Genomic DNA, 27,708 nt, shown 5'->3' with positions numbered 1-27,708 from the left:
TGTTCTCCCCCCACGGGACCCCCTTTAGCGGGACCCCCGGGAGCGGCCGGCGTCGGGGCCCGCCCGGGCGGGCTCGGCTCCCCCCGGTTTGACCGTCCGCCCGCCTCGGATGGAGGACGCCGACTCGGCGGCGAAGCAACTGGGCTTAGCGGAGGCGGCGGCCGCAGTGGCGGCGGCGGCCGCGGAAGGACCCGAGCAGCAGCAGCCGCCGCCGCAATCGGCGGCCTCGGAGGCGGAGCCGGAGGCCTCGGAGGAGGAGGAGGAGGCGGAGGCGGCGGCGGTGACGGTGATGGCGGCGGATGCCGAGCACATGGAGATGGCAGCCGAGCCCCTGCCCAGCGCCGACGAGGCCGCCACCGCCTTCGCAGGTCAGGGCGGGCGGAGCGCGCATGCGCAGCCCCCCTCAGCCCCGCCGCCTCAGTGCAGCCCGGCCCGGGCTGCGGCACCCGGGGAGGGCCCGGCCCGGCCCGGCCCCGAGCCCCCACAGCCGACCCCCGTCCGCGGGGCCGGGGCCGGCAGCACCGGGCTTTGGCCCCCGAACGGCTCCCGGGCCGCACACGGAGCCATCGCCCTGCGGGGGTGCTGTGGAGAAGGGGCAGGTCCCGGCTGCGGCCCGTGGCGCTCCCCGCACGCAGGAAATCACACTCTCCTCGCCATTACATGGCACAACGTAAAGTCAAACGAGCAAGAGCTGCCTGTGCGCGTCTAAAATTACTGAGACGCTGTCTCCCGTTAACAAAGTGCCCTGAAACATGCAGAATTTTGAAGGCAAGCTCTCATAGGCAGGATGGCAGGGGGGTTGGAACGAGATGATGTTTAAGGCCCCTTCCAACCTAAACCATTCTATGATTACATTCTGTGATATGTTTCAGAGTCCTTCATACCTAGATCGGCATCTCCATGTGAGCTTCAGACTTGTTTTTTCACTCTTACCCTGTGTGTGTACTTACAAACCTCTGGTTTTAGTTACGCAGTCAAGTAGGCGATACATCATAGAAACATTTGGCTCTAAGTTTAGACAGTTTTTACCTGGCCCAAGCGTGCAGGTAATAGCACCCTAGAAATTAATATATGGCAGAGGGAGAGTCAGTTCCCTTTATCTTGATGTTTGCCGGTCACCCCTCTTTTAATAAGTGTCACAGTTTGGTGTTTTTTTTTTTAGTACAGATTCAATATTCATTTTTCCCTTTGTTCATCACATGCTGATAACTACTGTTATGGTCTGAAGGAGGGTTAAGGCATGTTCAACCCAAAGCTTAACAAAAATCAGAATGGTTGTGTTTATAACAACTTAAAGGTGCCGTGAAAAATGAAATTAATTTTGAATAGGAAGGAAATGCAATTACAATTTTTGATGTTTAGCTGTTTATCAGGCTGTCTGGATGCAGCAGAGTATTACCTTCATGTCTGTTTTACATTTCAGAAGTCACCACCGTGACAGTAGCCAACGTTGGTGCTTCTGCAGACAATGTTTTCACTACATCCGTGGCAAATGCAGCTTCAATTTCAGGACACGTGTTGGTAAGTCCCTCCTTTCATTTGAGTCCCATGTACTTTCTCGTTGTAAATGAAGAGCCTGGTTTATGTTTGAGCTGTAGTAAGGCCAAAGATATGTTTTCATTGTGATATGCAGGCTTTAAGCCACAAAACCATTAGCTGGATGACATAAGTTTTTTTTCTTTATCGCTTGGAGAGGTTTTTTTACCTTTCCACCCCCATATACTCATTCTGTAGTGGAACTAATGGCCTGGAACATGTAACCTTTGAATTTGGGTGTCTGAAACCTCAAAAACTAACCTACTAACTGGCATATTGATTGGTGGTTTTGGGTACCTTTGAGAAGCTTTGGGGGAATACTAAAATACATTGGTATTTTAACTCTTATCAATTTAAACTCTTTATTTCTTCTATAGTCTGGGAGAACGGCCCTCCAGATTGGGGACAGCTTGAATACTGAAAAAGCCACTCTCATAGTGGTTCACACAGACGGCAGCATTGTAGAAACCACAGGGTTGAAGGGGCCAGCAGCACCTCTCACACCAGGTATAAGGCCATCTGTTTTCAAAGTGTCATTCTCCTGGAGGGGTCGCTTTTTCTCCATTTTAATTGTGTTGCTAGGATTAAAAAACATTATGTGCATAATATTATGCCGTTGCCTTATAAGGATAGTTTGTCCCCTCTTCACATGGTACTTCTTGTATTTCTTGGGAGTAGAATAATACTTTTTTTGTGGTTTGTTTTTTTTCCTGTCAGAAATACATTTCATTTTGGCCACCATGGTTAAAGATAACAAGAAGAGGTTCTTTCAGTATATCAATGGAAAAAGGAAGACTAGGGAAAATGTAGGCCCACTAACGAATGAGATGGGCACCCTAGTGGTGGAAGACACAGAGAAGGCAGAGCTACTGAATGCCTTCTTTGCTTCAGTCTTCACTGTTAAAGCTGTCCCTCACGAATACCAGGCCCTGGAGGCAAGGGGGAAGGTCTGGAGAGAGGAAGAGTTTTCCCCAGTAGAGGAAGATCAGGTTAGAGACCACTTGGCCAAACTGGACATCCATAAGTCCATGGGCCATGACAAGATGCACCCGCGAGTGCTGAGAGCTGGCAGATGTTATTGCTTGGCCACTCGCCATCATCTTTGAAAGGTCATGGAGAACAGAAGAGGTGCCTGAGGACTGGAGGAAGGCCAATATCACTCCAGTCTTCAAAAAGGGCAGGAAGGAGGACCCAGGGAACTACAGACCGGTTAGTCTCACCTCTGTCCCTGGGAAGGTAATGGAGTGACTCGTTCTGGATGTCATATCCACACACGTTCAAGAGCAGGAAGTTATTGGAAGTGGTCAGCATGGATTTACCAAGGGTAAATCATGCTTGACCAATCTCATGGCCTTGTATGATGTTATAACTGGTTGGCTAGATGAGGGCAGAGCAGCAGATGTCATCTACCTTGACTCCAGCAAGGCTTTTGACACTGTCTCTCATAACATCCTCCTTAGGAAACTGAGGAAGTGTGGACTAGACGAGGGGATTGAAAGCTGGCTGTGTGACAGGACTCAGAGGGTTGTGATTAATGGAGCAGGGTCGAGTTGGAGGCCTGTAACCAGTGGTGTCCCCCAGGGGTCAATACTTGGACCAGGATTGTTTAATGTATTCATCAACAACCTGGACGAGGCGACAGGCTCAGCAAGTTTGCTGATGATACCAAACTGGGTGGGGTGGCTGACGCCCCAGAGGGCCGTGCTGCCATCCAGCGTGACCTAGACAGGCTGGAGGGCTGGGCAGAGAAGAATCTAATGAGGTTCAACAAGGACAAATGTAGGGTCCTGCACCTGGGGAGAAAGAATGTCAGGCACCAGTATAGGTTAGGGGTGGACCTGCTGGAAAGCAGCTCTGCAGAAAAGGACCTGGGGGTCTTGGTAGACAGTAAATTATCCATGAGCCAGCAGTGTGCCCTTGTTGCCAAGAAGGCCAACGGAATTCTGGGCTGCATAGGGAAGAGTGTGGCCAGCAGGTCAAGGGAGGTCATTCTCCCCCTCTCCTCTGCACTAGTGAGGCGACAACTGAAATAGTGTGTCCAGTTCTGGGCTCCCCAGTTCAAGAGGGACAGGGAACTACTGGAGCGAGTCCAGTGTAGGGCAACAAAGATGATGGAGGGGTTGGAGCACCTCCCTTATGAGGAAAGGCTGAGAGAGCTGGGACTCTTTAGCCTGGAGAAGAGAAGGTTGAGGGGAGACCTGATTAATGTTGAAAAGCATCTAAAGGGTGGGTTGAAGGAGGATGGAGCCAGACTCTTTTCGGTGGTTCCCGGTAACAGGATGAGGGTAACAGGCACAAGCTGGAACATAGGAAGTTCCGATCAAATATGAGAAAAAACTTCCTTACGGTGAGGGTGACAGAGCACTGGAACAGGCTGCCCAGGGAGGTTGTGGCGTCCCCTTCTCTGGAGATTTTCAAGACCTGCCTGGATGCAATCCTGAGGGGTGTGCTCTGGGCAATCCTGCTTTAGCAGGGGAGTTGGACTAGATGATCTCTAGAGGTCCCTTCCAACTCTGAAAAATTCTGTGAAATTCCGTGAAATTTTCTTATTCTTTTCCCAAATCCTTGCAAATAAGCTTCTTGAAAAATCATGCCCTGCTGCTGGGCTGTCGCACCCATCCCACCCCCAAAGGCAGATGGATCATTTTAATATTGATGATAAAAATACGAGTCTCCTAATTGGAGTTCTTTTTGAGTCTCCTAAGTGGGTGCTTTTTAAAGGGTCCTTGAATATAGTTTTATCTCCATTCAGGCCACTTGCTGATATTTAAATGTGGCAATAGCTGGTGTCTTTATTGCTGAGGTTGTTTTCACGGCTGCTTGGCAGTTTCCGTTCTGCCTGCAGGATGGCATGGCAAACCTTCTGTGGTCCAAAACACGTTACAGGATCGGCCTCTGGGAAGGGGGAGATCCATCCAGCTGCTTACACCACTGCAGGTTACAACCTCCGCATTTAATGTGCTGTTAGAGTGTCTTTCCCAAAGATGTCATTTTCAGAATGTTCAAGCTGAATTTTTTGTGGTGCGCCACGTAACTTCCATTGCTGTGGAATGGAAGCTGCTCCAGTTAACCTCTTGACAGCGTTGCCCCAGCCAGGCTGAGCGTGTGAAGGTATAGCCAACGTGCGTTTTGGTTGCTGTCACCTTTCTTTTCTTTTTTTCAAAGGACCGCAATCTCCTCCTACCCCTTTAACATCCGTCCAAGAAAAAACTGGAACCAAGTATAACTGGGACCCGTCTGTGTATGAGAACGAGCTCCCGGTGCGGTGCCGGAATATCAGTGGCATTCTGTATAAAAACAGACTTGGCTCAGGTAACCGCGACCTTCTTGCATGAGAAAGTGTGACAGCTCCTTCTTCACTTGGTGCACTCTTCTTTTAATCAGGCTACTTTTAAGGGCCAATCATAAGAAAAAAAAAAAAAAGACACTTTCCTAGCCAGCCTAGTCCCTTTGGATATTATTGTTCTCTTCTTCAGAGGCTTTTAAACTCTTTTCTTAAATCTGTGAAGATACAGGCTGCTGTGCAGTGAGTTTCCCCGGTAATATGTTGACTCTTCTAACATTCTTTTTGTCTCAGAAGTAGAACCGTGTTTCTCCAAAGCTCTAAAGAATCCCTGCTGGGACAGAAAATAGAGAGTTTGTCCCCTAATGGGACTCCTTAGCTGCCTTAGCCCCTCCTCTTCCCTTTTATCTCTGTGGGAAAGCTGAAGAAGCAGCAGCAGAAACTCGGGAAGCTGGACTGCACAGCACAGCGATTGCTTCATGGCTAGAGAGTTTTTCTACATGACCAGAAGGATTAGAAATTTAAGTGCAAATTAAGGAAGGGCTTAAATTCATGGTGTTTATGCAAGAAAGACTTATCTTTCTTGGGGATGCGTACTTTTTTCTGGCCTTCCGATGCACTGGTGATGCCCAAAGTTGGAGCTTTCTAAACTTGCGCAGTCGTTGTCACAGCCAAGATAATAAATGGGCACAGTTATCCTAGAGCAATGAGAAGTAGCAGATGGGCGTGTTTGCTGATTGCTATAGATTAACTGCCATTTTGTCCAGCAATTTCAGTATTTACTTCTTTAGGAATGTGACAAAATGATTCTTAACCTTTACTAATAATTCCTTTCTTCTGTTTTATTTTAGGAGGCCGTGGTAGGTGCATTAAACAAGGGGACAACTGGTACAGCCCCACCGAATTTGAAGCTATGGCGGGACGAGCCAGCAGCAAAGACTGGAAGAGGAGCATCCGCTATGCGGGGAGGCCGCTGCAGTGCCTTATTCACGTAAGGTTAAGTTTGCTTCCTCCTCTCTGCTGGAAGGGACAGGTGGAGCCTGTGCAGAGTCTGCCCAGCGCTGCGGTGCAAAAGCCTGTGTGCTGCCGCTGCAGGGTTATGTGGGATGGTGCCGTGGGGCAATTTGGAAGCAAAACTTTGGTTTGGTTGAGAATCAGTGATGCGAGAGGAATTTTTCTAGATGTATTTTCAAATAATGTGATACAAATCTTGCTTGTACTTGGAAAGGGGTTACAGTTTATGCAGGCTGAAGTCCAGCTTTGATCTGTATCGCAGAAATTGAGAAGTGAGTTCTCACCCATGATACTGTAACTCAATAACCTGATCTGCTTAATTCTGTTTGCCTGACAAACATATTCTTCACTTGCACCTTTTATTGAGTATCACTTTGGGTCCTTTATTTCCTGCAGCGTCCAGGAGTCTCATGGAGAATTTGGCATTGCCATTAGGTTGGCAGCTGATTTCTGCTTGGGCAGAAACTTTTATCAAGTCTCAAATTCATACATCCTTGCCTTTTGATTTGAAAATTGTTTGTTCCTCCTTCGCTCTCCTCCCATCCACTATACTATCATGTAGGAGATCTGGCCTCTGCGTGGGGTCCCTGGGAGGGAACGGCTGCGTCTCTCTGGGGGCTGGCTGAATCTTTTAGCAGAATACGCTCCTGCTCTCAGTGGTTTTGGTGACTCATGCTGAACTAGTAATCTTCTAATTTCAGGATGGGATTTTAAATCCTCACGCTGCCTCTTGTACTTGTGCTGCCTGCTGTGATGACATGACTCTGGTGAGTTGTAGGTTTTATAGCCGTTCGTTTTAAAACAATTAATCAGTCAAGCTGCCACAGCTATTTGCAAGTAGGTTATGAGTGTCCTAGTAATGTTCATGAGTACTATGGTTGCAGTGTGCTTCATCCATGCTTCGTAAAGAAAGGAGATAAGGAACTGCTAGCACTATTGCGTAGCAGCCTCAGTAAAACTGGGTGATACTTAATTTTTTTCCTTCCTTTTTTTTTTCTCCTGAATTATTTATGTAAAATGTCTTTTGGAGATGTCACAGCTATTTGTGATTTTTGACTGAAATGTCACAATTTTTTGAGCTGGAAAAAATGTTTTAAAAGGTAGTAATGTAATACTTCATGCTGGGTCCATGTTTTCGTATTAAACTGTTTGGGTGGGTGGGTTGGTTGGTTGGTTTGGGGTTTGGTTTGTTGTTTGTTTGTTTCAAAAATGAAGTCCTGAAAGCAGAAGTCTTCAGTTTGACTTGAGGTAATGTTTTGCATCTCTTTTCTGCTATGAACTGGATAATTTGCTTGTTTCCTAGACCTGAAACTGCTTCCTCTCTTCCCCTCACTCTTGTTCTCTTTTCTTCCACCACCTTGGCCAGCAGTTAATTATTTGCCTGTTTCTGCTCCTTAAATCATAGTGGGAAGAGGCTGAATCTGTTCCTCTGCAGCTGGAGGGAGCTGATTGTAACATTTTTTTCAGACTTCTTTTGGCTTGGAGAAGTAGGAGCTTTTTGGTCAATTGTGGCAAACCACACATCTTCCATGGGAATACGTGCTGCTTGACCTTAGCTGCATCTGCAAAGATGAGATTAAACACAAAGTCCCCAAAGAGGTGCTTCAGCTAATGCCTTTTCCTTTTTTCTTTTCTTTTTTTTTTTTGCCTGTTTTGCCTAGAGTGGCCCTGTACGACTCTTTGTACCATATAAAAGGCGGAAAAAAGAAAATGAAATGCCTGCAACTCCCGTGAAGAAGGACTGCCCCAAAAACATCACTCTGCTTCCTGCCACAGCTGCTACTACATGTAGGTTCTTTGGAAAAAATTGCTTCCCTTTTTTGATGAAGAATTGTCACGCTAGATATCAATCAGTGGCCCCTTGGAACTAGCCAACTGAGAAAAATGTCTCTTTTTTTTTTGCCATTTCCTTTTCATTGGACAGTTTCATTGGCTCAGAGGCTTTAGCTAATTTCCCTTCCTATTTTGTAGAAACTAGCACAGTGTTGCCACATTGGGACTGCAAGTGAAGTAGGAAAAAGCGCAGCTCTAGCCCTCCAGGAGACTGGGTTTTAAGCATCTTAGGATCCTTTTGCAGTGAGCCGTAGGTTTCCTGTTTTGTTCTGAGAGTGGTCTGGGTTATATTTCCTCCCTCTACCTGCTCTCTCAGCCTGGCAGCGCGGGGGGAGTCGTGGAGTCCTGGCCTTGGTCCGTAGCGGCTGTCAGGTAGGTTTGTCACAAATGACAATTGAGGTTGAGGGAAAGGATGGCCCTTTTTTTGCTCTGCCGGAAATTACCATTCCGTCCCCTGAGCTTGGTTTTTGTCCTTCAGAAGCTGGTGAGGGCTATGGAGTAAGATTTGTGCTATTTCTTGAAATACGTAGAAAAGTAGGCCCTAAGCAGCTGGAATAAAATCCGCAGCCTGAAAGTTGTTAATGAAAAGAGGCAGAAGGTGACGCTTTCATCTGCAAATTCCTCTCTAGCATTCAGGACACGCTTTGTTACTTACTGGGCTTGATTGTCAAACCATCTGTGTGAGAACAGAAATTAATTTGCAGGCTTATCCAGCTCACACGTTCCCAGTCACATTCATGTGTCCTCCTGCTCTCATCACACTGGCATCATCTGGATGGTAACATTACAAAGTGAATTGAGGAAGCAACAGAAATCCAAAAAAGAACAGCCAAAAGTAAGATTAGATTACCAGCAACAGGAGGAAGGGAAATAGACAAGGATTCTGTAGAGTTTATTTGGTTTTTTTTTAATCCTCCCAAATATGGCTTCATTAAGGTGAGGTGCTGTGAGGTTGCACGTTTGCTCATGCTGGCGTTGGGAGAGAGGAGAACTGCTTGTTTTGGCAGCAGCCACAGATTTCAGCAGGCGTAAATCTGTAGCCTCAATGTCTTAAAATTGAATTTTTGTTTGCGAAAAGATCCTTCTGGCTGAGCAGTGTGCCACAGAATCAGCCCATCACCAGTTAAAGGTGCCAGATTAATTAATCCTGTTTAAAAAGGGTTTTAAACATTTTGGAGCCACGCGGGTATATTCATCCAAAAAGATATGGGGATTTGTTCCTTGCATTGGCCAAGCATGTTACATCACTCTGTGTAGAGGCAACTAAAACTGTCCAGCTAACCAAACTGCCACAGAATTCGTTGTAATCCCCAGGGTTTTTATGTTGATTTAAGTAGTAAGAACTGCTAAAGTTGTAATAAAGTAGGATCACGCAGAAACTGATGGGTTTTGTGGCCCCACTGAACCTTTATGGTAGATGTTAAGTCATTGCACATACAATAATTGAAAAGGTGGTGATTTGGGAGGCATTATGTTCTAAATTAACGTTATGGCCTTGCACACCTGGAGAATAACCAGAGGCCTGCAGGAGGACGGCAGCGCCTTCGAAAGCCAAATGGGGCTTTTATTCCCATTTCTGATTGCATTGGTCATAGGCGTGATCCAAACTCGGGTGCCGCAGGCCGTTTACTGATCTGTCAGTTCTCTGCCTTTGGGTGATTCGGAACAGGGATAGCAACAGCTAAACAACCGAGCCCTCCGCGCTGAGTGTTAATTATGAAAGTACTTCTAATATTTTCAGTCACCGTGACTCCTTCTGGACAGATCACTACCTCCGGTGCTCTGACATTTGACCGTGCATCAACAGTGGAAGCCACGGCAATTATCTCGGAAAGTCCGTCCCAGGGTGATGTTTTCACTGGAGCCACAGGTAAGAGTTCAGGTGTATGTCTGCTAGAGAAGGAGAAAAAAAGGTTTGGACGCCCATTGCTATAGGAAGAAGCATTTTGAATGCCGCACGAAGGATTTATTTCTCAAGAGCTTACAGAGAGACACTATATGTATCCCTCTGTTCTTCCTTTGAAATTATTTCAGCAGCTTGAAATCTCACCAGTTGCACAAAAGAAGTTAGACCTTTTGTCCAGATGTTGCAGCTGCTGATGTACACCTCTGCTGATTTCTAGGGTCTTCTGGTCACCTCTGCTATTTTTTTCACTCCTCCTTTGTCCTAAAATGCTACCAAAAAAAAAGGAAAACTATCTGAGTGTTGAAACCAGGTGAAAAATGCCAGAATAAGTCAAACAAAATATAAACGCACGCCATATATTTAAGTTCTTTCAATTTGATTCGTACATGGGGTTGTGAGCTCTGCTGAGGGAACCATCCTGCTCTGAGAACCATAGTTTGGAGTCCTGTGATTATTGGAAATATAAAGGTGCGCGGGAGGGAAGACGGCAGTAACCTGTGCCTTCAAAAGTGAAAGCAGAGAGATGAAATCAGTGCAAGACTGCCTTGCTTTTAAGTGTAGCATCATGCTACTGTTCCTCATTTGCAACCCTTGGAATTATCATGGAGTATAGAAACTTGTATAAAATGTAAAAAAAATATGGGTGAAAGAAGCGTAAGAACGGCCCGACAGCTGTGTTATCCAGTGATTCATAAAGCCATTGTTTTTCTGCAGTTCAAGATACCAATGTCCAGCCGCCGTGCCGGGTCAGTCACCCCGAGCCTCATTATCCAAGTTACCAGGACAACTGTCAGATTTCGCCTTTTCCAGAAGCTGCACTGCCAACCTCTCATCCCAAAATTGGTACGGTTTATGTCTGTAATGTGAGACGCAGTTATCAGTGCTTCAGTTTACTCTCCTCTTCTTTCTCAGCAAAGGGAAAGATTGAGGCAGAAAAAGAAACATTTCTCTGTTTTGCTTATGAGTTTTGCGGTTATTAAGATTTGGAAAAACAGATTTTCCATTCTGTGGAAAGTTTTTCACTCCGTTGTTGAGAAATTTGATTTGTTGGTTCCTACCAGAGGAGGCTGTTGCGATCCTGCTCCCTGAATCCTCTTGCAATCCCCTGCCTTTCCTGAGGCTTTTGCTTCAAGGCTGTTGTCACCACTTGGGCACTGTGGCTAAACATTTAGTGTTCCATCTGAGGAGACCACCCCCTTTAAAATTAGGTCACAGAAGCTTTTCTAAGTGTTCTCACGTCTGTGTAGGAATCCACGGATAGGTGCTGGAGGCAGTTTTGGGCAGGTTTGGTGTGCTGCTCTCCCATCCAACGTCACTTTTCCATCCCTTTGTGCTGGAGCGATGGGTGCTGGTTAACAAGAGCGGCGAGAGCCTGCCCTGCTGGGGTCACAGAGACTCTGGGGTAAAAAAGGAACAGACGGCATGAGAAATGATGAGTGCAAATTAGCCCTTTAGTGTTTGATAGGACGGCTTAAACTGATTATCAAATACCTCTTCAAATGTAATTATATTACGTCAACTTAATGACCTTTCATTTGCCTGTACTGGTAGAAACTGGAAGTGTTGAAGAAACTGGAATTGCAAATTTGGAGTGTTGTGCTTGTTTTATGTGTCTTTATCGAGCCTGGACAAGAGATATAGCCGGGAATGATCTGCCACTGGCTGGCTGATGGATTAGGCGATTTTTAGGACTTTTACTTCTCTAATTTCTATGATTCTGTGAAGTTTCTCTGATACTTCCTGATCTCGCTGACACAGAGGATCTGTAAGACAGGCAGGTTTTGATCCCTGTTACTGTTCTGTCAGACGTCAAGAAAAGATCATGCAAACGTGTTGTATTCCTTTGTGCAGTCTGAAGTCTTTCTTCTTTAAAGCCTGTGTTTTCCCCTCTCTATGACCTTTTATTTACTTACTTGGAGCAGCACAGTGCGTTCCTGCTCTGTCCAGAATGAAATCTTGTTGGTTTTAAGTCTTAGTCAGATCTTGATGTTACTAATTAAACATTGATTTTTATTTTTTTCACTGGCGAATACTTTCTCTTGACTGATACACCTATGCCAAAATGAGGAATCGGAAGTAATTCCCATTAGATAAGTTATCAAATGCCACGCTGTGATAAATATTCTGCTGGAAATGTAGGAGTGGGAAAGGCTCTTCTGCAAACAGCTACTGATAAAAGACCAGTTTATCTTTTACTCATATCTAAGGGCAAATAGTTCTAGTCAGGTGCAAATGGATTGAAATTACTGTTTTAATTAAGGGCTGTTGAGCGTAAAATGTGGGTTTGCCTGTGTGGTGAGCTTGCAATGCTGTCTGTCAGAAAAGGTCACTCATCTAATGCACAGAGACTTGCAGTACCGTGGGGTTTGGGATTTGTTCTCTCTCTCCAAATCCGTGCAGGATTATTTCAGCTTTTGCTGCTTGCATGAAAAACTACTGGGTGTGACTTGAAAAGGGTTAAAGTGTTAATACACTTAAATTAATTGATCTCTTGGAAGATATTCAGTGTTCAGTGCAGTCTTGCCAGAAGCCTTGTTTGTCTGCGGATGCTTTACTAAGAGGAGGTTCACTGTGAGCGGGACTGCTGGAGTTGCAGCCTGGTACAGGAAGGTCTGGTGGCCTTTGCTGTTCGGGACAGTATTTACAGTTGAGTTTTTTCAGGACGGTATTTACAATTGAATTTTAAGTACCGTTTGATGTGTAGTCAAGATATTTTCCCCGAATGGGGGGGTGTCTGCTGGTCTGTGTTTTTAACCAGGTTGTGCAGTTTGCTGTTCTGTGTGAGAGAGGTTTGAGGCTTGTTTCTGCCTTTCTTTCTGGAGCCACCTTAGACAGACCAGCGTGCCAATATCTGCCCACGGGAAACTGATAATAAAGTAAATGAGAATAAAGTGCCTTTCAGATGCTTCACCCTCTACATTTTGTTCGGGAATTTCCCTTTTAGCAAATTTCTTAACTCTGGTTTCAAGGAAAAGGATCTGGCTCCAAGAATGGTCCATTTTAATGAAAACAGTAGTTAGTACACAGCAGCGGCGCGGACGCTGCCTGTGCTGTCTGCGAGGCGCTCCCTTGTAACGCTGCAGACGCTCAAGGACGTTGTCAGTGTATTATCGTGGGTAGCATCAGCGGTGCGGGGAGGGGAGGACAAGCTGGAGGCACTAGAGGTGTCAGAGTGATGCTTCTCAAGGGAGAGCAGACACTGGTTGGATGCGAATAGGATTTAAATGCCTCAGCGCTTCTGAAGTTATATTCCCGGCAGTGTTCAATGCTGCTCCGAGGGCCACAGCATCCATCAGTTGGAACGGTCCTGCGTTTATTATATGAACATGTCGCTCGCTATTTAAAAGTCAAGGTAGCAAATTGGCATTTGGTGCCTGGAATACTATCAGCTCTGCCCTTGACAATGCAGAACTCTCTGGGAAGAAATGTGGTTTCTCAGCCTGCAGAATTTACTGCTTTTTCTGTGTGCTTTTTCTGAAACTCCTACCTAAAGATGTGAGGAAAAATCCTGAAATAGACTATTAGTCCATTTTAGGGTAATCGGACTGCGCAGCCCCAGTGTTGGTGGTGCCCTCTTTTCTCATAAACAGTTTGGTGAGGAATTTAGAGTCAGCTATTGGTAGATGTGAATATCTTGGGCTTAATTTTATGGCAGATGGCGAGTATTTATTGCTAGAGTTAAGAGTTAAATTTTGGAAAAGTAAAGCCAGATAACGTTTGTTCCTGGAAATGTGGCCTGAGGTGAGTTTGTGCTGTGTATTGTTGGGTTCTAGATTTAATTTCCTCACGCTGTGGTCTCCCACTGTATATGCAAGCCTAGTGTTGTGAAAAGTAGATGTTTTAGTGACACAACAGCTGCTGGTTTTTTGAAACGTTTGCAAGGATAAGGCTAAGACAGACATTGTTGGTTTTCTAAAACTTTAATTTTCTAACACAGGCTTCGGGAAAGGGAGGACTGCGGAGCCCTGATAATTGAGGGAGTTGGAGGCAAGTTCAAGGCAAGTGTGATGAGATTACCAGGGCAGGAGTTCAGCTTCGTCCTGGTGGCTTCCTGCAAACGGCAGTTACTGCTAAGATTATGGTTAGGGTATGAAAAAGTAAAGGCTGCAACAGGCAGCAAAAGCTGCAAACCCAAATAATTGGGTTTTTTTTCTTCTTTTAATGCCCCTTGCCATATATTTAGAAGTATTGCTGGGCTTCTGTGCTTTTGTATTTTGTTTCATACCTGTGGCATTCTAGTTTATACAAGAGTGAAGAGTTGTAGTTAGGATTCTGGAGGAAAGGGCCGTAGACAAGAAATTGCTTTCTTGAGAACTGTCTGACACAGTAAATGTAAAGCAAATGTCAGGAGATGTTAGTGTCTGAAGCTAAAACTTCCATCTGGACTGTATACACCCGCTCTCGCCTTTGGGATTAGGCAAGGAGAGGTTTCGGAGCCGCAATGAGCATTGCTGTTCGGAATATTTGAAACAGATGCATATAGCTGTGAATACCTTTTATTCAAATTTTTGGTGTTTCAGTGTGGTGCGTGTATTTCTATGCCCATAGTTTGTTTTCTGGGTAGGATGTAGGATGAAGGGGTCCAAGGAAATTACAATTGTTGAGGGCTTTTTTTTTAAAAGGCTTCTCAACCGGTGTTTTTGGATAGTGCATGTTTGTAATACGTGTAATTTTGAGGTGATGATAACTGGCTTGGTTTTATTGCAGTCTTTGGCCAGGGTTATGGTTAAGATCAGAGTCCAGGAGGTGTAGGGGTGTGTGGTGTGGATCAGTCCCTATTTTTTGCAGTTGTGCAACGTAAGAATTGACATCTGCATAGTGATGTCCTGAAGCAGGGTTGTTTACCCAGTGTGCAAGATGCCAATGTACACACAGAGCAGAGGTATTTATTTAAATCATTTCTGTTGGGACAACAGTGACATCAGGATGTTTCAGAAAACTTGACGGTTTTGGTCACTGAATGATTTATTATAACTTTACTTAGCGATGGATAAGGGAAACATCGTGCAGCAGTGCTAGGAGGGCTTAATTCCTTCCCCGAGTAGACAGTAGGGTCAGCAGTACATGTTCTTCTGTTCTCTGGGTTTGAGAGCGCCCCAAAGGCTTCTTCTGCACAGACCGATTCTGTGCCCTTTGGGTCACAGAAGATAGGTCTGTTCAGCAAAAACTTAGCCGGATTGGAAATCTTTGCAGACCGTATTTAAAAAAAAAAAAGCAACCAACTAACACAACAAACTCACACCCCCACACTTTATGGAAATGAAACGCCCTAATTCTCTATATTTTCTTTTTCTTTCTTCATATTCAGTGTTAACCTCACTCCCTGCCCTGGCGGTGCCCCCCACGACCCCCACCAAAGCCATATCCCCTTCAGTGGTGAATGGGCTGGAAGTGACGGAGCAGCGGAGCTGGCTGTACCTGGAAGAGATGGTCAATTCACTGCTCAACACCGCCCAGCAGCTGAAGACTCTCATTGAGCAGGCCAAACAGGCCAGCTCCTCCTTCCGCGAGGCTGCGGTCACGCAAGCGAAAATTCAAGCTGATGTGGAGAGGAAAGAGGTAATTATGCCAGAGGAGGTGAGATGGCTCAGCCAAGGGCATCTTTTCGGCTGAGTGATGAACAGAATAATACCTCACTGGTTGTCACTGGCCAGAACAGTGGTAGCCCTCAGAAACTGTTTCTCAATGTCTCGAGAGTGGTATTACCAAGACAAATCTTTCTGAGTTGTTTGTATGATGGGGAAAGGAGTAGAGTGCTCTGGGATTCCAAGAGGTGTGGGTAGCAGGCCAATAGTACAAACTGTTTGGTGTTACGAGTCCTGAGCTCTCCTGTCAGCCATCCTTAAATTTATGAGACGTGGACTCTGAATCCTCGTACAGGAAAGATGGTGAGTGTTCAGCCATGCTGCGGCTGCTCTCTTCATGCCAAGTGAGCAGGGCTATCAGAGAGGCTTCTGGTGGCCTGAAGAGGCAGAGGGATGAAAAGAACAGTGAGCTGTAGAGTTTATGGGGAAGATAGGCAGTACAATTAGAGGTGTCTTGCTGAGCGTTGTGCAAGCAAAGCTTGATCTCACATGAGTCTTGTGGTAAGACTGAAGGGCCGGCTGGCGTTACTGGAGTATTGGCTTGTACCTGGTGGCCCTTCTCTCCTTTCTGAGGGATTATCTACAAGGTCTGCCCTGTTCTTCCCGCTGTTCTTCTCTTTCATTGATGCACGGTAGGTAGGGACCCTGGAGTCTTCTTAACACCAGCTCACGCATGGCCCCTGAATGTGACTCAGTGCACTGCCAAATGCGTTCCCCTTCTCCCCCCCATCCACAGCTGCTGGTGTGGACTTGAGGGAGAGAGGTGGGGTGCAACGTACTGTGAAACTGGTGTCGTTGTCATTAGCTGATGACCTCCCTCCTGTACACCACACTATCTGCTGTTGCCATTGGCGTTATTGCTAACGTCAGCTTTCCACTGAATTCATAGGCACGAGACCTTGAAGAAATGTGTGTGGGAAGACTTTGCTGAGAGCTGAGCACCCCTAGGACAGTCCTTGCAGCGTCTTTGATATTCTTTGCCACGTTGTCTCTGCTAAACTCTTCTGTACGCTGCATCCTTGATGTGCAGGTGTGTGACATGTTGAGAGTCTAATTCTTCCCTGCCTCCCGCCTGGGCAGAATGGGTGTTTGTGCTGCTGTCCAGGTTTGGGCCATCTGCTGCTAAAAACCTGCGTGTGAAAACCTGGGATACCCCAAAACTGGCAGCTTTGACACAGTTTAGAGATGAACATCTGACTTTATTTAACTTCACTCTCTGCTCTGTTTCCACTTTCTGTGCTGTCTTCCCTTCTGTTTATCCTTACCGTTGTCTCTGGAATGGTTGTTCAGAGCCCTTCCCCCCACCCTCCGATCCAAATCCAGCTCACTTCTGCGTAATTCTAGTTTCTTTTTGCCCCGGGAATGGGAGTTAAAATCCCTCCTGTCTGTTGATTAAAGCGCTGACTTTACAAGGCAAGGATGAGCATGTGTTTGTTTCCAAAGTCCCTTTCCCAGTAACTGTTGAATCCCCAGTTACACAACTTGTGTGTCTTATCATACTTCTTGTGTAGCGGGTATGTCAACAGTTTTGTATTTTGATAAAAACACTTGCTCATGGTGCTATTTTTTTAATATCCAAATAACAATTCTCAAGCTTGCTGCTGTGTGCCAGCATCTGCAGCCCTGCGGATGATACTGCAGATAGCTATTTCTGAATTCCTTCTAGTGAATTCCATTTTTGGAAAAAACTCTGGGTTTCGGGGTACAGGGCTGGCATTGGAAGTAATTCCAATAAATGTCAAATAATTGGCTGTCTGCTTTTGTGTTGGCCAGAGGAGCTTTTCTGATTTCATGAATGTTTCCCTGGTGTGTAACAGAAGTCGCTTTCCCACCCTGGGCGTGTGTGTGGTGAGACCGCTTTTTTTGATGGTTAAGTTATAGGAGGGGGAGAAAGAGGTGTCTTCCTGCCTTGGTGGTTGTTGATTTTTGCTGAGCCAATTTAATACAAAGGAAATAGGTGCTTTGTCACTACGTTGTGCTTGTTACCCCGACAGAACTTCCAAGGGCTGAGGAACGGGGGGAGCCGTCTCGCCCCCTGCTCCGTTGGCGGGGAGGGTGGGCGCAGCGGTGTGGGTGCTGCTCGGTAGGAGAGCCACCGGTTTGCAGAATTTCTGTGCAGCAGCATGGTCCCAGGTATTTAGAAGTGAGAGATTGTGTCATTGTATCAGAGCTGCGCAGCAAAGGCCCTACAACAGATTAAATTACAACAGAGCTGTAGACTCAGCTCTTCCTGGAAGAGGAGTTCATAGCAGGATTAAGGAAATCTCTTGGGAGCGGGCTCGTTCCCAAGTGGATACACAAACTTCGTTGCCGTGACTGTAAATAATACGTATCTTTAGTTTTCACAGCAGTGCAGAGCTGTTCCCCAGTTCGGTGTCCCAGCTCTCGAGGATGTTGAGTTCAAGTGCTTTTGATCTGGTGACCGTATCCCTGTCCCTCTGCCACCCACGCTGAGCAGGGAGGTGCCTCTGCCTCCCGACGGAGGAGCAGGACGGAGCGCTTGGGACAGCACTGTCTGTACCTGCCCTTCAAGGAGGTCTGAAGCAGCCCCAAGTTTTAGAGAGTAGAGGAGAAGTGGCAACAACAGCAAACGCTTAACTCGTGTGCTAGTTCTGTTTCAGTCTTCCTAGAGAGCAATGAATTAAGCATTAAGGATTTTTAATCACAGCTTATATGCTTTGTTGTATATTGCAAATCTATATGTGTTTCACTTATTATACTTAGTATTTAATGAGCTTTGGAGTTCATTAAATACCACAAATGAGCCAGTCTGCTCCCATATAGCAGCAGTTTGGTTGCCTTGGCTTTAAATATCGGAAGCTGTGCTCTGTGCTGAGCATCGGTAAGTGCTCGTGGGACTTGCAGAGCTCTGAACCGTGAAAGTCAGGCGTTTGCTCCAAGTTTCTTTTGCGCAGGGGAGGCGTTTGTGCTGCCTGCAGGCTTATGTTCTTATCTGTGAAGTCAAAGAGCGGACATCACGGTTTCATTCTGGTCACGCTTGCTAATGATATCATTCAGGACTGTTAAAAGGAGTTTTAGGAATACATTATTCCCTTCATTTATATCGTTTTGAAGGTGGCAATGCCAACATCAGAGAGGAACTGTGGCAGGAAGGGGATCTGCTAAATGTAGCAGGGGAAAACCGTAAAAAATTATAAGTGCAGCATAAATTAGAAGCATCTACAGTCACGTTTCTTCCTTAAGATGGCATGCCTCATCTGGATTTTGCAGGAGGATTGGATCCCTAATTGCAGTTCCGAACACGTGGCGGTACCTAGATACAGAGTCCCCAAAAGCAACAAGGGGGGCGGAATTGAGGGGGGGCTGAGCGTTTGGGTGTCAGGCTGTACAGCAGTGGAATGCAAATGCCTGTCACCACGGGCGATTCCAGAAAATACGGAAACGTACACTTGCCTTCCACTCTCTCTCATGTCTGACACGAGGGCTTTTCACTCTGCCTCCCTACGACAGGTTTACAGCCATAGAACGCCCTGAGTCAGGGTCCGGGGGCGTCCTTAGCTGTTCTGAGGAAACTGTAGGTCAGATGCCAAAGGCTGGAGGTGAAGGTTTCACCAGCAGAATTTTGCTTGCGCATCATTTTGTCATTTGTCAGTCCTCGCACGCCCTCCGTTGCTGTCTCTGGCCTTTTTAATTCCTGTACATTTGTTGAAGGATCGTGGTTGGCTGGGCAAATCTCAAGACTGAGGATCTCTTCCAGATTTTGTTTCCATCTTTGCCACAAGTTATTTAGATGCCCCGAGGTAACTCCTTGGCCTCGCTGGGCCTCAGCCTGCTCTTTAACGTCAGGATAACGCTTCCTGCACAGGGGCCGTGCAGAGCCGTTGGCAAAGCGGAAGGATCTCTGGGTAAAAGGCTCTTGGAAAAAAGTGTTAACCTTGTAAGTCCTAGAAATAAGGGCCATTTGTAAACCCGAAATCTACAATTCCTGCATGTAAGAAAATATCTCTTTGGCAATAATTTCTTCTGAAACAAAATTGTTCTAGAGTCCAATACACCAAATCCAAGTTACATTCATGTATCTAGAAGTCTCGTGAAGCGATATTCGGAAAGAAAAGCAAACCATAACCTGTCCAGCTCCGTGTTTATATCAACTTCTAAAATAAAAAGTGTCATGCTTATTGCAAAAAATGAAAATAACAAAATATTGGTAAGCTTTTTCTGAATTGCAGCATTTTGCATGGCATTCATTAAATAGAGCTGCTCTGTCAGAACTTCACGCAGCTGTTAAGAGAAAGTTCTCCGCTGTCGTCATTAATTAGCTGGTGACTAATCTGATCCTTTGGTTGCCATCGGAATGTTGGCTTCCCTGCATTTTTCTTTTAGCGAAAACCATTTAGGAAGAGAGCGAGTGGGGCAGCAAGGGCTCAGTGTCTCTTCCAGGAGATATTTGAGAACTTGCAGGAGTGGCCCCAGAGGAGCGGCTCAGAGACGGTCACACCAAGGCCTGGGGGCTTTGGCAGAGTAGGTTTTTTGAGCGTGCATTAAGCCATCGTTTCTAGCAGATAAACTTCAGGAGGGGGAGAATACCTGAACTCACCAAACTCTCTGCCAGAAGGCATGGCTGGAAGATAATGTAGATATTCAGGAAACGTGTTGAACAGTTACTCTGTATAAATTTTAAAAAATCGGTGTCAAAATCTGACAAGCACTTTAATTGAAATAGCCTCTCTCTGGGTCATGCAGTGATGCCTTTGGAGCCCAGCCCATTGAAAACAAGGTGGAAGATTAAATCAGCTAACAGCTGGACCATCTGAATTCTTTTTTAGAAAGATTAAAACAATTCAGGGCTAGAGAGTATGAAATTAACCCAAAAAGGGTCGGGCATTCAAGAAAGGTAGCTCTAGTAAGCAAATAATGGTTTGTGTACCCCAAAGCACCGGTGAAAACAGTCGAGAATTGGAGGTTATTGGTTTTCTGGAGCTGGTTTTATGAGAGATCTGGATGTGTCTGGCTTGATCCTCTCCCTTACCACACCTTTGCCTTCTCCATAGTTTCTGAATGGCTTGAATTCTTCACACCATGGGCTGAGCGGAACCAGAGGACTCGCTGCGGGCGGAGAGAAAAAGGAGACGAAGTGGGGGGATAAACGTGCGGTTTCCATCAGCAGGTTTCGGGGGCTGAGAGCGGAGGAGGAGGAGCTGCTGTGGCTCAGACAAGGACAGAGGCTTTCTCTTGATGTCCTTCTTGATGTTGGCAGTCTCCCTGGGGAACAGGATTAGCCACACTTGCAGAGGATGAAGTGGAGTCTTGGTGGTGGGAAGGGGTTTAATTCTGGATCTGCGACATTTCGGCAGAGCTGGAATTCAGCATGGTCAGCCCCGGCACTGTCACTGCCTGGCTGTTGCGGAGGGGACAGTAGCTGGGATTATGTGCACAAAGTTTTCAAGCTGGGTTGAAATGCCAGCTCACCGCGTGCTTTGGTATCTGTATTTCCACTTTCGTCACTAAAAAGAAGTTTAGAAACATTTCACAGTTTTCCTAGGCCAGTACTTTTAACACGGATCATTGATCTTTCACTTAACAGTGGAAAAATCGTTTTAATCTTTCCTGAAGAATCCCCAGTTTCTTTACCCGTGTGCCGGCTGGCAGAGGCCGCGGCATGAAGCGTTGAGTTCCAGCTTCTCCACAGCCGGTGCTCACTGACGTTCGTGATTCTCTGAAGAATCAAGGTCATTTTCTTCCTGAGGCTTAGCAGGACTCTTAGGCCAGAGGCCACCTCTCAAGCGCGCCGCTGTATTCCCTGTCTTCACAAGAGTGCTTTTAAGTTGGGCACAATTTTGGTTTTCAAAATAGTAATTTTGCAGTTTCCATAGACGTGATGCACACTTCGCCTGCGCAGTACTGGAAGCGCTGGGGATGCTGTGCCTGTGTCCTGTCTTGCTAATTAGCCTGGTCTGGCCTATTTGTCAAATAATGGCAGAACCCAGTCACGCCCCTTGCAGCAAGAGGTTTCCCTGCCGCCTCCTCCATCCCCCTGGAGTTTTTTAATTTGAATTTGTGTCATGGTAATGTAAAGGTTTTGAAGGTTGTGATTTCAGAGGAGAATAAATACTCTGATGGCAGGTCATAGAGACACTTGTAAATTAAGCCTTTAATCTCCTTATACGTTGGGTCATGGTCACTCCTGGATAAACCTGCTTTGGCTGAAGGTGGGGGTTCAGGTTTTTTCTTACTTTTTAACTGTTCCCAATAAATTTAAACCAGGGTTAGCACATAAGCAAATCGGGATCGGGTTTGAATCCCTTTGTTTTAGGACTCCCATCTCTCGGCAGCGTTGGCTGCTGAGCGTGGCCAGGCAATAGGTGGAGCAGTGCCTGGTTGGACTTGAACTGGTTTGGAGTAAACCTGCAACACGCCTGAAACGTGCTTTGAAAGTCACCTCCAGAGGAGGGCTTAATTCCAAAACTGCTCGGAAGCCCTTTTATGCTTTTAGTAAAAGGAGGAATAACAGTGATGGTTGATGCTGTTCCTAAGTCTTAAGTGTGTTAATTTTGTCTGGTTTTTTCCCCGATCCATTCTGTTGGGCTATGCTGTCCCTTCTGACGTTTTTGCCTGTTAGTGGATTAGGATGACTCAACTGAACCCAAAATTTGGCCCAAGAAGATGGCACTTGGCCCTGTTACCCTGGCATTTTCCTTGTATTTCCTTTGCTAACTTGTTAGGTTCTCTTGGGGGGGTGTGTGTAGTTCCCTCGTGGCAATTAAGGAGTGCTTGGCTGGATGGAGTGGGGAGCGTGGGGTTTGAGTAAATGCTGGACTTCACTGGCACTTTGTCACCTCAGGCCATTTCCTCACAGGCTTCTTCATCTGTCTCCGCATAAGGGCACCGTGTCCCTCTCTTAGAAGGGAGGAGGGAGGTTCCCCTCTGTCCTCTTGCAACTGCAGTTCGGGGCTTGCCAGAAGCAAGCTCAGTGTCGGGACCCTCCGTACAGAGCAGCCTTTTCAACCCCTCACGTCGTACTCTGGCTGTCAGATGACAAGTCCGCTGTATTTTTCTTTGCAGCAATATCAGAACCAGTTATTTCAACAAACAGAAGATGTGGATGGGAAAACAGAAATCATCATCAAGGTAAGCTGGGGGTGTCTCATATTTTATCAAGAGTCTTTTGTTCTTTGTCTTGTTCCATTTAAAGGTGCAGAGGCTTTTATCATTGCTACTGAAGTCACGTATTCTGTATTGCGTATCTTTCGCTAGCGGGAGTAATGTTTGAGCAGAGTGTCCCCTTTCCCAGGCATTCCAGGTTTTCACAATCCGTTATTGTCCTCTGGCTGGGTTAGTGAGTCTCACTCCCCTGAGTGACGGCACTGCAGCTCTGACGGATGGCTCTCACTCAGGCCTGAGAGGAAGGAAACTCTCGTCCTTTTGGTCCTGTCAGCGGGTTTGCAAAACTGCGTGATTCCCTCTGGCTTTTGGAACGGGAGCGTGAGTTGAGATAGTTCAGACCCATGATTTCAGCCCATACGGCTGTATGTGCTACTCGTTCTGTCTAAGATCTCCAGGTACAGCTGCGTGCATTGTGTATTTGCAGCATTTTCCAACACCGCGCAGGTTATGAACAGCCTCATTAAGTGTCCCTTTGGGACGGGCTTTGCAAGTCCCAAAGAGCAGCTTTCAGCCCCTTTTTGGTGGCCTGATTTCCCGGCTGTATGTCAGGAATACAAATATAGTTCAGTCACACCAACTGTTAACTGTAGGTACATGGGTAAGGTGTGAGCAGACGGCGTGATGAACTCGGTGTTAATCAGGGCGCTGATTGTTAGGTTGGTTATGCTCAAAAGAGGGAAGGAGCCGGTGGAACTAAAGACGCCTGCGACACTTTCACAGCCGAGAAACGCTCCCTGTCACGGCCTCACACTGCTGCTCCGACGTGCTAATGATTTGTCAGTAATTTAATGAGTTGGAAACAGAACGCTCTGTGAAGTGCTTATTTTTGTGGTAGTTCAATGATATTTCCACCTAAATATACAGGTTATGTTAATTGATGTCACTGATACAAGATTAAAGCGATAGACACAAAAACAGCCTTTAAAAACCAGGTGTGATTTTTCATCCATGTATCGTATCTCACCTTGCTTCTAGGTTTAAGTCCTTGCTCTTGTTATAGCCTTCTTAATTTTACACCTCTGTCTTCTGTTTCCTTCTTGGGACACTGCTTATGTAGTCGTGCTGCTGACTGGCAGCCCCTAGTGCCTTTTTCCTCTCAAAAACCAGGGAAAGATTAAACTGAAGCGTCCCATGCTTACGCCTGCTCTTGTCCTTCCTCAGAGCCTCTCTCAGAGATACACAGGATTATATATTATAAACAAAACCACCAGCCAAATCTGCCTTTAAAACTTTATGTTTGAGATAAACTCCGAGGTTGGGTATGGATGGCCTGTGTGTAGCCTGTACGCTGCTGTTGGGCACACGCCTGCCCCGGGCTAAGACTGACTCCTGCAGAAGCCCCCGGTAACGCGGCCGGGGTTGGTAAGACACATGTCAAGTTACTGGGGACAGATTTCCGGGACCACTCAGTATCTCGCCCGTGGTTTTGAAGGGCATCTCGCCCTCCAGAAAGGAAAGGAGAGATCCCTGCTAACGTGGCGAGGAGAAGGGGTCTCTGAAGGCATGTCCAGAAGCCAGCGGGCCACTTTGTTTTGTGTTCGTGTGTGGAGGATATATTGGGAAATGGGGGCTTTACCACTGCTCCTGCATCACGTCGTGTTACAGCACCTGTATTACACTTTGGTGATCTCCCTGTTGTCGTTATCTCTGACGTTGTCTCTTTCCCATCCATTGTCACAGCAGTCCTGTGTCAACTGCGGTCGTGAGGCAACGAACGAGTGCACAGGATGCCACAAAGTCAACTACTGCTCCACTTTCTGCCAGCGGAAGGTACGAGGTTGCTTGGGAGTTGCAGTTTCAGTTGTCCAGAGAGGGCAGTGTGATCCTGGGGAGAGCCAGACAGCTCTGCCTGTCACCTGGTGGGTGTAAGGACAGTGAGAAGAACGGGCAGCGGAACGCGCTGTGTGGTGGGGGCAGCCGGAGCACAAGCCTTGCACGGGGTCGGCAGCCCCAGCATCCCGAACCCACCCTGCCAGCTGGGTCGCCGAGCAAGGCTAGTGAAGGGGCAGGTCTGCAGGGCAGGGTCCGGACCAAATGGGTAGGGAAGGTCTCGAGATTTGCACACCCCTTCTCAAAGGTGATCTAAAAATCAGAGCACCACCAGCAACGAGAGCGTGGACGCCTCACTGGGAGCTGTGGGGAGCAGTCCCCTGGGAGCACTTTTACAACCCCTCCCTGCCGCTTCCTGGTGAGCTGGGCTCCTGCTCCGCCACTGAGGACACAGGGCTGTTATTCTTTACGTTATTTGTGATGCTACAGATGGTGCAGTGGGACAAACTGTAAGATTTTGAACACGGGAGGTGTGGAAACAGGTATGAGGAGGTATGGTGGAGGAAGCTGCTGTGCTTCATGTTTGGCACAGGTTCCATACAAAGACCCCTGGCACTCTGCTTTAGAGGAAAGGGTGATTTAGTTTGGCCAGGGCTGCAGTTCGCGGGCTGTCCAAGTTCTGTCTGAATCAGCTGAGGCCGGGTGTATTGAGTAGCTCTAGAATTTTGACTGGTTCCTTTTGCCTGTAACAGAGCGTAATGGTGGCCAAGTTCCCTGTCTGCACAGCAGAAAGAGTAAAAATACAAAGAAAGACCAAATGCGTCTTGCAGAAAATCCACACAGCCTACCTGCCCTGGCGTCCCAGGGACAGTAACGCCACCCTGGTGTCCTCTCAGTACAAAGTGCACTGGGAAACGCCACCAAGTACCCACCTTTTGTCCCCTCCTAGCGAGCGCGTCACTTCTGAGCAGACGTCTGCCCGCCTGTGGCTGGTGCTCTGCGCTGTAGCAGGGTGTGAGGCTGAAGTGCTCGCCCGTAACCCGTTCCTTGAGATTCCCCCTGTGTTCGTGAGCTGTGATGTGCGGCCTCTGGGTTGCGCGAGTTAGAGGAGTGTTCTGTTAGTGCAGACGAGAAGCGAAAGGCAGTAAATCCTGGGAGAAATTGTATTCCTCTCCTTGGCCATGGCTGAACTAAGACCCCCTGTATGGTGCTGTCCTTCGGGAGTGCTCGCTCGGAGTGAGCTGCCTTTCAGGAGAGGGTTTAACTCTCACTCTGTTTTAGTAAAATTTCCAAAACCTAATTGACATTGATGTCCTGGTTTGGATTTTGGGTTGAGAAGCCAGCATTCTGCTTAGTTTGTATCCGCCTCTAGCCTTGACCCAGTATGTGGCTCCTTTCCTGTCCGTCATTAGTCTCGTTTGGCCGAGCAGTAGCGACCTGCTCAGCCCATCTGTGCTGGAGAAAGCGCTTCTCAGACAGGGCTTCTCTTGGGGCCCGGGGTGCTTTTGTGCTTTCCAAGGGCCCTTTCTCTTCATGGCCTTTCCCTCTGCTCTCCCCTCGCAGGACTGGAAGGACCACCAGCACATCTGCGGCCAGTCGGCCACGGTGACGGTACAAGCCGACGAGGTGCATGTCACGGACAGCGTAATGGAGAAAGTCACCGTCTGAGCACACCTACCTCTAACCGTTCATGAGCAACGTGGTGCGGCCGGCTGGATCGGCGACCCAGCGCGAACGGTCTGTCCTTAACACACCACACTCTTCCCTCTAGCAAACTCATTTTTGAAAGACTTTTTGATACTGTGAGAGCATTTGCCAACTCCCGATCCTCTTCCAAAACCTTTGAGTAATACAGAGTCTGTGAAAACCTCATCTGGAAAAAACAAACCCCACCAAACTGCAGCTGAGCAGCTGGGAGCCACCTTCGGCTTAAGGAAGCTTTGACTGTGCCAGACTGGAACCTCCACCATGTGGATTACAGCGATCTCCTCATCTCTCTGAGATGGATCTAAAGCAGGTGCTGCAATGAGATTTGCCAGTGTTTCCTTCTCCCCGTGCTTCCCTACCTCTTGTTTGAAAAAAGAAACAAACCTTCATTTCATTTATTTAATTGCCTTGAAAAAGTCAGTACAAGTTCTTAAGTCTGACGTTAGAAGGACTTTTTTTTCTTTTTCCCCTGTGTTCCCTCTGTGCTGGGCAAATTTGGAACACATTGGAGCTTCTGCACTTAAATATAAGTAAAAAATAACACGTTGTTAAATAAAATGCGGTGAAATCATGAGCATGCCCGGCAGCACTGTTTCATTCCCGCGGCAGCACTTTGCCGTACTGACAAATGGGCTGCAGCGCGGCTGCGGGGACTCGGTGCAGCTCCGGCTGCGGTTTCACACGCGTGTCTTTGCTCTCCGTCTCCGTAGGTGGCGGCTGGGACGTGTCTGTTCAGCAGGGAAGGGCGGTCTCGCGTGTGCCGTGCCCCCGCTGTGGCCCGGAGCGGCCATCTGGCCCACATCAGAGCTGATCAAACCCAAAGTGAGAGCGTATTCATAGAGTGCTGTCTGTCATTGCCTTTTAGTGGCTGCTAATTAAAGAAGTGGTGAGCATTAGGAAGGTATTTGCTTCATTCACTGCAACAAAATCATTTAATTATTAATGTACTTAATAATTTAGGCTAATCAGGCGCCTTTATTTGCGTTTGAAGATTAATGGCCCAGGCTGGAGGAGTCTCAGTAGATGCGCACACCTCTGGTTGTTGGGTTTTTTAGCCTCGGGCATAAAAACTGTGAGGCGTTACTGGTCCTGTCTGGTTATTCGCTCGGATTTAGTGTTGGTGGACGAGGAGGGTTATTGTTTAGCTTCCACTTCTGTGAACTGCAGTGACCCAATCCAGCATCATAAACACTGTCAAAAGGAGAAACTTCTATCCAGAGTTGCGGGAAAGTAGTAATAGAGAAAAACACCATGGAAAATACTCAAGTCTTACACCAGCAGTTTCTGACAAGTCCATTCCTTCCTCCGTGAATCTTAAAGGTCTTGTCACGTTACGCTCCGTGTGCTACGAGGAGACGGAGCTGGTTTATCCTCTCACTGCTGAGATCTCCCCGCAGAAGAGCCCGCGGGGGCTTTGCCTGCAGCACCCGCTGCTGAGAGGCAGCAGAGGGGACTTGCCGTGGAGGGCGGGTGACAAGGCTCCTGCACAGGTCGGTGGCAGTCGGTGGATGTCGCTTTCCGGCTGTGTAACTGGAAAAGTTACTCCTCCTTACGCGGAGCTCCGTGGGCAGGGCAGGCAGCAGCACCACGGGAGGGACTGCCGCCCATGGAGGGCGAGGAATTGGCGTCGGCAGAGGGGAGGTGGCAGCGTGCCGGCCTCCTCTGAAGGAAACAGGTCTCTAACGGAAAGCCAAGCACGACCTGAGGCAGGATGAGAACAGAAATTACCCATCTGAAACTCCCGGGAAGGAAAGAACAGGCAACTCCCCAGATTCCCACAGCAAAACGTTCACTCTTGCTTCTCAGCGTAATACTTCAGTATTTGTCATCGCTTCTTCTCACACTGTTAAGTTATGATCGCCTGTTTTCTAAAGCTTAAAGACAATTAGTTAATTGCAAAGACAGCCTTAATTGAGCCTGCGGTAATACAGCTCATTTACAGGGTTTCT

At 47.2% G+C, this 27,708-nt stretch overlaps 1 protein-coding gene across 3 annotated transcripts; it reads left to right on the top strand.

The window, feature by feature from the left end:
• The first annotated feature begins 92 nt into the window (after nt 1–92).
• On the top strand, nt 93–26,659 carry DEAF1 (DEAF1 transcription factor). Of its 3 annotated transcripts, none has more exons than XM_054198755.1 (13): nt 93–368; nt 1,424–1,521; nt 1,914–2,043; nt 4,702–4,848; nt 5,671–5,810; nt 6,535–6,600; nt 7,495–7,621; nt 9,408–9,536; nt 10,287–10,415; nt 14,881–15,131; nt 22,181–22,246; nt 23,966–24,052; nt 25,616–26,659. In XM_054198755.1, the coding sequence occupies exons 1-13, from the start codon at nt 110–112 to the stop codon at nt 25,718–25,720; spliced, it is 1,734 nt and encodes a 577-aa protein (XP_054054730.1). In that variant the 5' UTR covers nt 93–109; the 3' UTR covers nt 25,721–26,659. The 3 variants fall into 3 exon arrangements, with proteins under 3 accessions (XP_054054730.1, XP_054054729.1, XP_054054732.1); XM_054198754.1 differs by having other exon boundaries at nt 23,963–24,052; XM_054198757.1 differs by lacking the exon at nt 93–368 and adding an exon at nt 454–768 and having other exon boundaries at nt 23,963–24,052.
• The last annotated feature ends 1,049 nt before the right edge of the window (nt 26,660–27,708 follow it).

The sequence above is a fragment of the Rissa tridactyla genome, chromosome 4, assembly GCF_028500815.1.
Source record: "Rissa tridactyla isolate bRisTri1 chromosome 4, bRisTri1.patW.cur.20221130, whole genome shotgun sequence".
NCBI classification, from domain to species: domain Eukaryota; kingdom Metazoa; phylum Chordata; class Aves; order Charadriiformes; family Laridae; genus Rissa; species Rissa tridactyla.
The sequence above is the reverse complement of the archived record's forward strand: the minus strand, read 5'-3'. Positions and strand labels throughout refer to the sequence as shown.

Bases quoted from the DNA above. Each gene is read 5' to 3' on its own strand.
- DEAF1 (XM_054198754.1), top strand. From the start codon at position 110: ATGGAGGACGCCGACTCGGCGGCGAAGCAACTGGGCTTAGCGGAGGCG. The intron at 2,044-4,701 runs GTATAAGGCCAT...TTTTTTTCAAAG, and splicing joins AGCAGCACCTCTCACACCAG to GACCGCAATCTCCTCCTACC. The intron at 9,537-10,286 runs GTAAGAGTTCAG...GTTTTTCTGCAG, and splicing joins TGTTTTCACTGGAGCCACAG to TTCAAGATACCAATGTCCAG.